We start from the raw sequence: 13,894 nt of genomic DNA on the forward strand, positions 1-13,894 counted from the left end.
GATGAGAAGCAGCTCAAGGATAGTTCCCATGCCCTGAGTCCAAGCCCCAGAACTGGCAAGGAAAGAAAGAAGGAAGGGAGGGAGGGAAAGAAAGAGAGGAAGGAAGGAGAAAGAGTGAGAAAGAGGGAAGAAAGAAAAAAAGAGAGAAAGAAGGAGGAAAGGAGGGAGGGAGGGAGGGAGGGAGGGAGGGAGGGAGGGAGGGAGGAGGGAAGGAAGGAAGGAAGGAAGGAAGGAAGGAAGGAAGGAAGGAAGGAAGGAAGGAAGGAAGGAAGGAAGGAAGGAAGGGACACAGTAAATTTCAGGGACAAGGAGGCTGGATTCTTAAGCTCCTTCTACCTGATCTCTTTGGTGAGATATTCTGTGTTCATCCCTAGCATGGAATTGAGAAAAACAAAGAGCAAATAGATGCCAGTTAGTGCTTGAATAATCTAATTAGGAATATCTTCGATTAAAAACAAAAACAAGGCTCTTTATCAATCTAGGACAGTGATGCTTAATAGAATTTGCTGTGATTGTGGAAATATTCTACAATCTGCACGAATACAGTAGCCACTGGCCACATGGTTCGCAACCACTTGAAAAGTAGCTAATGCAAATGAAGCCATTTTCTTAATTGCATTGAACAAATTTAATGAGCATGTGTGGTTAGTTAGGTCAAGGTACTTGTCAGTTCTTCCACTGTGGGTAACTGGTGTCCTTTAATTGTATCTCATTTTTAAGATCATGTCTTTCTGGTCTTTCATCAGAAAGTTCTCTTTGTAATTATGCTATTTTTCTAGAAAAGTGAAGCTACTTCAAGTAGAAACTGCTTTGGTTTCAAGTAGCCCAGCAGTAGCAGCTGTGGTTTCTGTGAAAGAAGCACAAACACCTCCCATAGTAAAAAGCCCTGATCCGGATCAGCAAGTTCTGACCCTGAGCTGATTGAGAACCCAGTGATTCTGAGTTCACAGTACGCCAACAGCATTTTTCTCTAAATACACTATAGTAATAAATGGATCCTTTCCAAGGACAAAGGACACATTTGTATTGTATCACTCATTCAAAATAAGTCTGAGGAAACACTGCTTTTAAAGGTAGATGGAGATGAGAACCTTCTCATCTAGCTTGCATCCTTATCTTAACCAGGTTTTCTATTATCTCTTTCTAAAAGGTGCAGAACGTGTAATTACCTTGAAAATGGAAATTCCTGGATCAATGCCTCCTCTCATTCAGGAAATGCTGGAGAATTCTGAAGGACATGAACCCTTGACCCCCAATTCCAGTGGGAACACAGCAGAGCACAGTCCCAGCATCTCACCCAGCTCGGTGGAAACCAGCGGAGTGAGTCAGTCACCACTGGTGCAATGAGACACTTCCCAGCTGCTCCAAACATTCCTAGGACCTTCACTTCCAGGATTGAAAATGCAAGGAAAACCATTTTTACTGCTGCTTAGTTTTTGGACTGAAAATATACTAAAACCCAAGAAGGACCAAGAAGTTTTCATATGTATCAATATATATATATATAAATATATATATACTCTTCACTGTGTAACTTGCCTACAAATACCAACTTTTCAAATTCTAAAACTCAGCCATTTCGCGCAACCAGAAACTAGTTAAAGGCTTCTATTTTCCTCTTTGAACAGTCAAGATTGCATGGCAAAGACCCAATTGAAATGATTTACCCCTGGTTAAGTTTCTGAAGACTTTGTACATACAGAAGTACGGCTCTGTTCTTTCTATACTGTATGTTTGGTGCTTTCCTTTTGTCTTGCATACTCGATAACCAAGACACCCAGGTTATGAAATAGACTACTGTACACATCCACCTAAGAAAGGTTCAAAAAGATAATGGTCTTGCTTTCATGGAATTATCAAGACATTAAGGTAAGAAAACAGGACTATTGTACAGTATGACAAGATAAGGCTAAAGATATTCTAATTTAGTTAGTATGGAAGCTTGTCCTTGCTTTTTGATGCTCTCAGTTGCATCTTTTATTTCATGTTGCCCAGTAAAAGTATACACATTCACTGCACTAGCAGAAGGGAATTCTGTATCAGTGTAACTGCCAGCTCAGTTCATCCAATGTCATTTGTTCAATTGTCAATGTCACTTTAAAATTTAAAAAGTGGTTTAAATTAAAAGTGTTTTACTTAAGGACATACTACACGATAATTTTTTTAAAAGATACTACATTTTTACAGTTATGATAGCCTCCAAGGCAAAAACACTTTTCAGTGTTAATATGTTTGTTTACCTGTTCACAAGCCATTAAGGAAATTTCGTGGGATAATTAGCAGCCTGGTCTGCCACCCAGACCTTGTAATTCCAGTGTCCTGCCTGGTTCAGGCCTGTTATTGGCATTGTTTTTCTTGTTTTTTCCAGTCTTCTTGATGCCAAGGGGCTAACGTTAACTCCCAAAGGCATGGCATAGACTCTGCCTTCTTCAACCTTGTTCAATCACTATGAAGCAGAGTGAAAGCTGTGGTAGAGTGGTTAACAAAAACAAGTGTCTGGTTCTTAGTTCTCATTTAAGCACTAGTGAATTTTTTTTATATATATATTAGCAAGTCTGTGATGTACTTTCACTGGCTCTGTTTGTACATTGAGATTGTTTAACAATGCTTTCTATGTTCATATACTGTTTACCTTTTTCCATGGAGTCTCCTGGCAAAGAATAAAATATATTTATTTTAAAGATGTGTGGAAGCGTCTACTTTTTAGCCTTCAGTAAAGAGACAGAGAACACAGTTCCATTTTTAATGTTTAAATTTCATTTCAAAAAGCAGTTTTGTAATCTGCAACCATGACAATTAAAATCTGTGCTATTGCACGGCAGTCTATAACAACTCTACAAGCCAATCAGACATGACATGACACTTCAATGAGTAAAAAAGAGCATAAAACTGTATGTGTAAGAACAAATGTTAAAAGGCCTACCACAATAATAAAAAAAACCATCAATTACATCATCACATTAAAATAAGCCAGATGTACAAAAGTCGGAGACAGAAAAGACAAAAGGACAACACAAGGTATTTGTTGAAAAATGTTTGTGCCCATGGGCACTTAATTAAACATTGCAAAATCAACATCTTCCTCTTCATCAGACTCTGCAAAATATTTTACTTCTTTCCTAGCCCGACCGGTCCGTGGTAGAGAAGGTGGTTCAGAAGTAAAGTCTGAGGGGAAGATGTCTACATCTGAATCCTGATCAAAAGATGTTTTCTTCGGTTTCTAGACATTAAAAAAGAAAACAGATGTAAAGCCCAAAAGTTAAGGAGATTTCCAGTCTAAGAAGTACAATTCATATGTCACCTAGACTTAGTAAGTGTTATAAATAATTATGCTTTTAAAATCAGAACTGTAATGCTAATCTAAGCATAAAACCAGTTTGGGAAGGAAAAGGACAAAAGTACACCACCATTGTTACATATTACAAGTATGCACAGTGCCTTGATGAATACAAATTTAAGTTTTCCTACTTCTATATACATATCAAGAATTCAGAGGAATAAAACAAGATCATGCACAGTGTGAGTTCACACGATTATAAGTTGTCTATAGAAAATGCAGAGCAGAATCACCATTAAGAGCTAGAGAGGCATAGAAGATGAGACTGAATGAAAGAGGTCAAGTACAAAGCAGCATAAAGCTAGAATCACCTATGTTTGTATTGTAAGTAAATAGGATGAGAAAATGGAAGTAGAACATAAACACCATTCATTTACCTAAAAGAGAGTATATCTGGAGAAGAGCCAGATTAATTAGGAATACCTGCCTACGGTCAAAGTCAGTTTAAAAAATAAAGTTAGTCCAAGTTTTTAAAAAAAGATATAGTGGGGCTGGGGATATGGCCTAGTGGCAAGAGTGCTTGCCTCGTATACGTGAAGCCCTGGGTTCGATTCCCCAGCACCACATATATAGAAAATGGCCAGAAGTGGTGCTGTGGCTCAAGTGGCAGAGTGCTAGCCTTGAGCAAAAAGAAGCCAGGGACAGTGCTCAGGCCCTGGACTGGCAAAAAAAAAAGAATGCTGCGCTGATTCTTAGTATCTTTCAGAAAGAATTCCTTTCTGCAGCATGGAAGGGAATGGGGGGGGTAGGGTGGCAGTGGGGTGGCGTGGCACAGAACCACAAATGGGCAGTTTGGTGAATCACTAAAAAAAAAAAAAAGATATAGTGTAATTTCAAGTAGCATAAACTACAGCTCAGTGGACAAAGGAGAATATACTAGGTTAATCTATAGCATAAAGTTTATGTAAGAACTAAACTTGACTATATAAATGTATGCTGAATAATTCTTTAACAATACATAAGCCTCCAAGTAATGAGAGACTTGAAGTTTAAAACTGTTACAACAACGGTTACAGATCATGGGAAATAGAACCATCACTAAGAAAATGCTCTTGATTACCTTGCTTGCTGGTTTGGATGTTTTCCTGCCCGGGTTATAATCACCTTCATTTTCAGAGCCAGATGCTTTCCTTTTCTTTGCCCCTCGGCCTTTACCTTAAAATGATATAAAAGTTGGGTTTTTTTCCCCTCCCAATGATAAATGCAACATAAGAAGATAAATGCCAAGCATGACAGCTCCTCTGAAATGCCTACTCAATTGGGTACTAGAAGACCATCTGTCACTCTGGCGTACATGAAGTATTTCCCAAATACATTCAAACTAGTGGGAAAATCCTAAAGGCAAATTTTCACAACTGCACCGCTGAGAGAATATTGGCATTTTATATACATGGTCCTTGAAACTGAGAAGGAAATCTCTTTTAAGGATGCTTCTTAAGTTACACATGACTGAAAAACTTTTTTCTTAATTTCCAATTTGTTATAAAATCAATACTTTTCAAAAGACAACAAAACACCTTTTTACTAAAAAAGTAATTACATGCTTTTTAAGAATTAACACTGAACTATTATAAGGCTTAAAATATTTTCAGTTTTACATATCACAGTCACATCCTTACACTCTCCCAGTATTAACATAAAATAACCTTTCAAATTCCTATTGCTTGTCAAAGCTATACTGACTATATACAGCATTTTTTTAACCTACCTAAGTCCTTACTCTTATCATTGGAAGAGGAAAGAAAAGAAGGTTATCTTTTAGTGGCTAGATGTTTTCAATCTCTCCATGATGTCAGGAGAAAAACAATAAAACTAAATTTCAATTCTAGATCTTAAAAAAAAATCCTATAGATCTAAACTGCACCAGTAAAACTGATCCTGATATGTCAATGTTAATTAAATAAAGCAATGAAACAGTATTTATAAATTTATAAATGCTTCAAACCATGCATAGTTTAATTTTTGATCTCCCTACTTTTCTACCCTTCTATTCTGTTTCCCTAGGGGACTTTAGCTCCTTATTCCAACCACTCCTTCAAGAAGTAAAATCGACACATGACTAAAACTATTCTTAAGTTATATAAAAGGCGAATTAGCTACTCAAAATTCTATTATGCTCTATATATGTATTTTTTTCCAAGCATCTTTACAGATTCTGTAGGCAAAGGGAATGGAGTGCTAGGAAGAACTGGTGCTAATTCCTATGTGGCCCCAGTTACACCTATTTCATTCCTCAGAAAAGGAATATGTACTAGCCTAGGAGTCCTACTCTATTTAGCCTCATTCCAATGATCCCAATGAGTGCCACACCTCAGTATGGTGTCCTACCATGACCTAATCTACCTTTTTAATAACAACATGCAATATATTTGTTATAGGGGACCCTCTAAGCCCTCCTTACATATTTTTTTTTAACAGCCCTGAGGCTTGAACTGAAGGCCTGGGCACTGTCCCTGGCTTCTTTTTGCTCAAGGCTAGCACTCTACCTCTTGAGCCACCAGCACCACCTCTGGCTTCTTCCGTTTATGTGGTGCTGACGAATCAAACCCAGGGCTTCATGCCTGCTAGGCAAGCACTCTACCACTAGGCCACATTCCTAGCCCCCTTAGGTATTCTTACTTACATGAGTTTCACTGCTTGATTGCTAAAACAAAGTGACTGGGACTATATTACACCATTTCCTGTACTCTAACCCAATGAATTCTTATTATATACCACTTATTGCCAAGTAACACAATTTGAAATAAAGTAGGTATTATTCGATCTATCTAAATTCAGTGAAGTATAAGAAACTAAATCTTGACCATATGACTTACAGACAATCCTCACCTTTTGGTGTTGTAGTCTTCTTTGGAATGCCAAATTCTGAATCTGAGTCAGAGTTTATGGTCTCTACTACTTTCTTCTGTTTAGGGGCTCTCTTGGGCTTAGGGGCTATATCTGAAGATGGTTTTCCTATTAAGCAAATATCCATACCATAAATTAATAAATGTACTTACCAACAAACCAAACTGAAACAAAATCTGTACAACTGAGATTTCTTATTGCTGATAAGAGATGGAATAACCTGAACTAATGAAAGGTTCCTCTGCTTGGTACCAACTTAAAGGCAAATGGCCTCTCATAGATGACAAATGCTCTTACTTAGGTATAATTTGCTTTTAAATAATTCAATTGTGATTTTAAACAAGGGAAATTAAAATAAATTAAAGAGTAATTTTAAATATAGTATAGGCATAGCAAAAATGTAGCATCTTTGACATATTAATTATAACTCAAGTACAGCAACATATTAAGTTGTAGTTTTTTAAAAAAATGACTTAGTGAAAAAAATGGGATTTTTATGGGAACATCAAATACAATGCGTAAAAACAATCCAATTCCATCCAATAACTGAAATCCAGACATGGCATTTTTATGTAAAAAGTAATATGAAAATCCTAGACAAGACACAAAGGCCTTCAGTTTACTGTATTTTGTTTTTAAAATAGACCTTATTGTTCAGCTTCATCTGCATATCAAGCATTAGTTTTTACTTATGTAAGAAAAACTAGAGGAAAATGTATTGAGTAGATCTGAATGAACTTCAGACTTTTCTATTAAAAATTAAAAACCAGTATTGATTCCACAGATACGTATTCATATACTATCAATCTGATGAACTAGAGACAAGATCCTTGCACACTCATGTTCATTGCAGCACTATTCACCACAGCTAAGGTATGGAATCAGCTCAGATGTTCCTCAATGGACAAATGGATCAAATATATGTGGCATATCTACACAATGGAATTTTAGTCATCTATTAGAAAGAATGATATTGTATCATTTGTAAACAAACAGAAAGACCTGGAAAAATTATGTTAAGTGAATTAGGTCCAGAAAGACAATGGTTGCATGTTTTCCCTCATATGTAGAAGCTAGAATTAGCTCATAAATTTGTGAGTAAATACAGTAGGTGATATGCAAGTGTATATAATTGTATTAACTGAAATATGGTAGATTGGAGGGAGAATTCAAATAATGTAATTCCTTAGAAAGGCAAAAACATATTTCACTAAAATGAATCACCAGGAAATGGGTACATGAAAGGGATGGGGTGAGGTCAAGGGGAAAAGGGTAGACAAATGAAGAGGAGAAAGGAGAATGTAGTCAAAAATTCAATATACAGCCTACAAAATTAAGAAAAGGGAAGAGGTGGGTTGGGAAGCACGGGTAAGAATGTTGAAAAGAGTGACCAGTGATCAAGAGACATTGTATTCATAAACTGCTTTGTTAATCACAACTTCTTTGTAATGTCAACTTCTTTGTAAAAACTACTTAAGGATAATTTTTTAAATAGAACAATTAGAGGAAAAGAAGGAAGGAAGGAGGGAGGGAGGGAGGGAAGGAAGGAAGGAAGGAGGGAGGGAGGGAGGAAAGGAAGGAAGGAAGGAAGGAAGGAAGGAAATAGGAAAGAAAAAGAAAGAAAGGAAGAGAGGAAGGTACTTAAAGGAAAATTATAGGGTATATCTCACTGTGGGTTCCCCACATTTAAAACTGCCTTATCCCAAGACAAGAATTGAAGAACAAATATTTATTTAGGAGGTGATGGAATGAAGCCTAAAACTGAGATAAAGATAGATGCAACTGACACTTATAATCTGGGTTATTTTGGGGACCATGTTAGTAGTCCCTGGGCAAAAGAGCAGGATACTAGACCCAAATAAATAAAGCAGAAAGGGCTGGGGACGTGACTCAAGTGGTAGAGTACTTAGGAGGCCCTGACCTCCTCAATTCAAAACACCATACCACAAAATAAAGAAACAAACAAATAAGTGCAGCTATTAATAGGTAAATTATCAAGTCACTTATGACTATAGAAGCCTAATTAATCTTGATGGGGGACTTGAGGGAGCCAGTATAAAACATATGCTGGAGATATTAGGTTGCCTGAGAAGCAAGGGCACTGAGCTTATAGGCCAGCTCCTATAGATCAGTTCTTCACAACCACTGGTTACAAGTAATTGGGGTCAAGAGTGTTTTAATATTCCAGCACAGCCGCATAGCCAAAATTCGTGGGCAAAGAAACACAGACAGTGTATGGAAGAAGGGCATCCTGGATGGATGTATCCCCTAGTGTATCAGCTAGAGACATCCATAACCAGTCTCACCCCAGTTCTAGTGCATTCAGACTGTTTGCTGTTGTCCTGCTATATATTTTAACATACATATGTCTATATTGATGCTGTATGCTGTTGACTTTTAGGATATTTAAGTGGCTAGTCCATATTATGTAATTGTTTTCTTATATAACATCTCAATTAGATGTGTTAAGTATTATTTTTCAAAGACAAAGCACTAATAGTTACCTCCTTTAAAAAGACAACTCTATTACATCTTGTAATAGTAACATTATTTGATTCATTGGTTCACTGATAACATAAGACTATGGACAAGAAAGAAGCTATATGACTAACAAAGAAAAAGAAGATCCCAGCTCAATTCCCTCCACATACAGACTAAAGACATGAGTGACATAGGAAACAGTATAAGGGCATTATCGAAACAAACGCACTCTACTTTACAACCTAACAAGTAGCTTTACTAGAAAACTATTTTTAATTATCAATGCATAGGGTTATATTATAATTACATTGCTTTATAATATAGTCTTATAGACATTTTAGAATCCTTTCACATGATTAGACAATAAGTGGGATTATACTGATACTTTATGATTATGGTTTCTTGGGGTTTTCTTGCCATTCCTGGGGCTTGAACTCAGTGTGTCCCTGACTTCTTTTTGTTCAAGGCTAGCATTCTACCACTTGAGCTGTTTATGTGATGCTGAGGAACTGAATCCAGGATTTCATGCATGCTAGCACTCTACCACTAAGCCACATTCCTAGCCCTGTATTGATACTGTATAACACTTATAAAGTGAAGTCCTGGTGTAAATAGCTTCAAATGAAACAGTTTCCTTTTATGTCAATTATTATGGTTTATATAATGCTTAACAAAATCAAACGCATACCCTTTTTAGCAGCTGCCGTTTTACTTGGAACTTTATCTGCTTGCTTCAAACCAAATGATGGTGAAAAAACAGGAGCAGCATCTTCTTCATTACTGTCAAATTTAGCTGAATCTGAAAGTGTCAAAGCTTTTTTTAGTAGATAGATTCTATAAAAACTTCTGAGTAAACTGATTCTTTGATGACTTCTATTTAGCTAAATAACTGATCTTGTAAGTTTCTATTTTTATCATGTGATCCACAATATATTAAAAGCTGAAAGGAAAAATCATACCAATGCTGTACACAGAAATGCATGCAGCAGTGAAAATTAACAGTAGTAAATGCTAATCATTTAAAATGTAACTGCCAGTTCAACAAGTATATAATTTACTTTGAAATGAGATATAAAAAAGGTCCACTGTGATTGTTTTAGTATTTATTCAAATAATATTATTAACCTATCAAGTATATCAGTACTGATGTTCAAATCTGAATAGTATGCATTATAGTATGCATTTATATTTTTAATTGATACATCATTGAAGTCTAATCTTAAAGGCGTGCAAATTTACTGTCAGTTAAGTTCATTTTTGTTCATAAATCAGGTTAATTTGTGAATCAATTCTTTTCTACCTCAAACCATACCAAGTATTTTTTTGCCAGTCCTGGGGCTTGGACTTAGGGCCTAAGCACTGTCTCTGGATTCTTTTTGCTCAAGGCTAACACTCTACCACTTGAGCCACAGGGGCACTTCCAGCTTTTTCTGATTATGTAATGCTGAGGAATCAAACCAAGGGCTACATGCATGCAAGGCAAGCACTCTACTGCTAAGCCACATTTCCAGCCCCCAAGTATTTTTTAAATGGTTACTATGGTATAGATAAATATTATTATAACTTTTTATATAATGTTTATCTCTCCCTATATATAATAGGTAGTAGTCTAGTCTTTACATATATGTACTTAAAAATGCAAGACAGTGAGTCAATAAGTGATTTTAAACACTTTAAACCAAAAAGCTCTGGAAATCTAAAGCATACTCTGACTAAATTTGTTCCTCTGAAGATTAGTCTCTGAGCTACTAGGATTTAGTAAAAACAAATCTGTATCTACACTAGTACCTTTATAGCTTTAAAATTATATTCACATTGCGATGGGAATCAAATTTCAATTCTCCAAAATTCATTTTTATATTTTTCTCAGTATTAAATCATGATTTGATGGGGCTGGGAGTATGGCCTAGTGGCAAGAGTGCTTGCCTCCTACACATGAAGCTCTCAGTCGATTCCCCAGCACCACATATATGGAAAACGGCCAGAGGGGGCGCTGTGGCTCAAGTGGCAGAGTGCTAGCCTTGAGCAAGAAGAGGCCAGGGATAGTGCTCAGGCCCTGAGTCCAAGGCCCAGGACTGGCCAAAAAAAAAAAAAAAAAAAAAAAAAAATCATGATTTGAGCCAGGTGTCAGTGGTTCACACCTGTAATCCTAGCTACATAGGAGGCTGAGATCTGAGGATCATGGTTTGAAGCCAGCCCTGGCAGGAAAATCTATGGGACTCTTATCTCCAGTTAAGCCAGAAAAGGCCAGAGCAGAGGTATGGCTCAACTGGTAGAATGATAGCTTTGAGCAAAAAACTCAGGGACAATGCACAGGCCCTGAGTTCAAGACCCTGGACCAGCATTAAAAAACAAACAAACATATGGATGCTCCATACACTAAGAGGTTACATCTAGTTGTCATAATGCCTATTCTGATCACTCAGTTGGGAAATCACCATTTTAAGAAAAAAAAAATCACCTTATTAAATTTTTGAAAAAAAATGTAAAAAAAGTATAGAACTCATAAAAATTCTAAAATTAAGTTCTGATCTAATGGCTTATCCACTGTTTACTCTCTACCAAACAGAGTGATAATATATTCTCCAGTGAAAAACTAAAAGAGCATACCATCTTCTGACTTCTGAGAGTATGAAGGGAATGAGAAGAGATTCCCAAAATCTTGACCTTTTTTGTCATGTGAAGACTTTCTATTAGAAAGAAACACCACAAAGAGAAAATAATGTAAACATTTCATTTAATCCTGATAAGCTATAAGTAATATGTAACATGTACTGTAATCAGAGAAAACCTTAGTTCTTTCATTTCTTTTTCTTTCACTGTTGAAGACAAGGAAAAGCAACAACACTTTTTTTCATAAACCTATGTACACACAGACACCTAGTAAGAATGGAAATGGGGCAATGGCCTGGTTATTAAAAATACCACTAAACTGGGCTGGGGATATGGCCTAGTGGCAAGAGTGCCTGCCTCGGATACACGAGGCCCTAGGTTCGATTCCCCAGCACCACATATACAGAAAACCGCCAGAAGCGGTGCTGTGGCTCAAGCGGCAGAGTGCTAGCCTTGAGCGAGAAGAAGCCAGGGACAGTGCTCAGGCCCTGAGTCCAAGGCCCAGGACTGGCAAAAAAAAAAAAAAAAAAAAAAAAAATACCACTAAACTAAATTCTATGGTTGTTCAAAATAATCAGCCCAAAATTTAACAGAAAATTATTAACAAAAATCAACAACTGGGGCTGGGGATATGGCCTAGTGGCAAGAGTGCCTGCCTCATATACATGAGGCCCTGGGTTCGATTTCTCAGCACCACATATACAGAAAATGGCCAGAAGTGGCGCTGTGGCTCAAGTGGCAGAGTGCTAGCCTTGAGCAAAAAGAAGCCAGGGACAGTGCTCAGGCCCTGAGTCCAAAGCCCAGGACTGGCCAAAAAAAAAAATCAACAACTAAGACAGGATCCCCTTCATGACAGAAAATATTTCTATTTCTGAGCCATACAACAACAAAAGTTAAATATTTACTACAAAGTCCTTTATGAAGGTATTTGCCAATCCTTCCTCTAAATTAGAGCAAGTGCTATAGAAATAGCGACAGTATTAACCTTACCTAGAATGTTAATAATTTCTTATAGCTCACTATAAGATCTTTGTTAAATGCTTAGACAATGAAGTGTATCATATTAGTGAACAGTAGTCACGTCATTACTTACTCTGGAGTAGCTTTTGATTTCCCTGGAGAAAATGTATATTCATCTTTATCTAAGCCATCTGATGGAACAAATTCATCTTCCCCATCATTCATTATGGGAGATGCTTTTACTTTCAGTTCCTCTAAATCATTATTGTCATCATCATCATCAGCATCATCATCCTCTTCTTCTGAGAAATCAAATGTGTACTTAGGTCTTTCAGCTAGGAAAGGAATAAAAGTGAATGTTAGCTGGGCACCAGTGGCTTATACCTGTAATTCTAGCTACTGAGGAGGCTGAGATCTGAAGATCATGGTCGAATGCCAGCTTGGGCAGGAAAGTCCATGAGATTCTTATCTACAATTAAGTATCAAAAATCCAGAAGTGAAACTGTGGCTCAATTGTACAGCACTAGCTTTGAGCAAAAAAGCTCAGAGACAGAGCCCATGCCCTGAGTCCAAGCTCTGGGACTGGCACAAAAAACAAACAACAAGAAATTGAATGTTAGCTGGCACAGTGATGTATGCCTGCAGTTCCACCTATTCAAGATGCTGAGTCAGAAAACACTCTTGGTCCATGATGTCAAAGCCATCTTGAACAACATGGAGATCTCTCAAAAACAAGAGAAGAATGCTAAACTCAAATCCTAGACTTATCAACATGAAGTATTTTAAAATAACAAAGGAAAAAAAAGTATTTAGAAAATGAAAATCTGAGTGGCTCACACCTGTAATCACAGCTACTTGGGAGACAATCAGGAGGATCATAGTTCAAGGACAATCCAGGCAAAAAGTAAGATCGATCCCATTTTCAACAAATAAGCCAAGGTTTGATGGCACGTGCCAGTGACCTTGGCAGGAAGTTGTAGGTAGGAGAATCAAAGTCTGAGTCTGGTTCTGGGAAAAGATATGAGGTCCTACCTAAAAAATAACTAAAGCAACTAAAGGGCTGGGGGCATTGCTCAAGCCGTATAGTGCCTACCTAATAAGAGCAAGGCCCTGAGTTCAAACTCCAGTACCATCAAACCAAAAGATAATAAATAGCATCTGTTTTACACTTGCCAGGAGGGTAGGGGTAAATGCTGTGTGTGTTAAGGGAACACAAACTAATGGTAGTAATTGATTATATTACTCAAAAACACTAACAAAAGCAGCCAGTGTAGCCTTGTCTCACATGGCCACTGTATAAAAGACAAGTAAAAAAAATTCTCACTTCGTCAATGAAAAAAAAATTACAAATTTTACAGTTCTTTTAAAAAGTGCTAAACTTAGAGGAATGGTAGCATATACCATAATCCTAGAAAATGTCACATTGCAAGTTCAAAGCTAGCCTAGGCTACATAGCCAACCTGGACTATATAATGAGATCCAATCTTAAAATACCTTTAAAAAGCACTAAACTTGGCCTCTTAAATTAAAACCTTTTCTCTTTTTACAGTTAGTTTTACTATAAATAACAAAGACAGAAAAATTCAGATGTACAAAAAAGTCAGGAAACATAAAACTTCAACACTTTAATAATGCCTAAAAAGATAACAGTTATGG

At 36.9% G+C, this 13,894-nt stretch overlaps 2 protein-coding genes across 3 annotated transcripts in view; one reads left to right on the plus strand and one right to left on the minus strand.

Annotated features, from left to right (window-relative positions):
• The window catches only part of Rarb (retinoic acid receptor beta), a 146,979-nt gene extending 144,323 nt beyond the window's left edge, over positions 1–2,656 (plus strand). The window contains exon 8 of the mRNA XM_048355968.1: positions 1,151–2,656. Coding sequence (XP_048211925.1) covers positions 1,151–1,347 — 197 coding nt within the window. The 3' untranslated portion in view covers positions 1,348–2,656. The remainder of the gene's footprint in view (positions 1–1,150) is intronic.
• Positions 2,657–2,729: 73 nt separating this feature from the next.
• Positions 2,730–13,894, minus strand: part of Top2b (DNA topoisomerase II beta) — a 70,036-nt gene continuing 58,871 nt past the window's right edge. For both annotated transcript variants that reach the window (XM_048355961.1, XM_048355960.1), the window contains exons 31-36: positions 12,372–12,573; positions 11,276–11,355; positions 9,354–9,464; positions 6,167–6,292; positions 4,398–4,492; positions 2,730–3,220 (exon numbers count right to left, since the gene is read on the minus strand). In XM_048355961.1, the coding sequence (XP_048211918.1) occupies positions 3,053–3,220; positions 4,398–4,492; positions 6,167–6,292; positions 9,354–9,464; positions 11,276–11,355; positions 12,372–12,573 (782 nt within the window). In that variant the 3' untranslated portion in view covers positions 2,730–3,052. The remainder of the gene's footprint in view (positions 3,221–4,397; positions 4,493–6,166; positions 6,293–9,353; positions 9,465–11,275; positions 11,356–12,371; positions 12,574–13,894) is intronic.

Source organism: Perognathus longimembris, chromosome 10 (genome assembly GCF_023159225.1).
Source record: "Perognathus longimembris pacificus isolate PPM17 chromosome 10, ASM2315922v1, whole genome shotgun sequence".
Taxonomy (NCBI): Eukaryota; Metazoa; Chordata; class Mammalia; order Rodentia; family Heteromyidae; genus Perognathus; species Perognathus longimembris.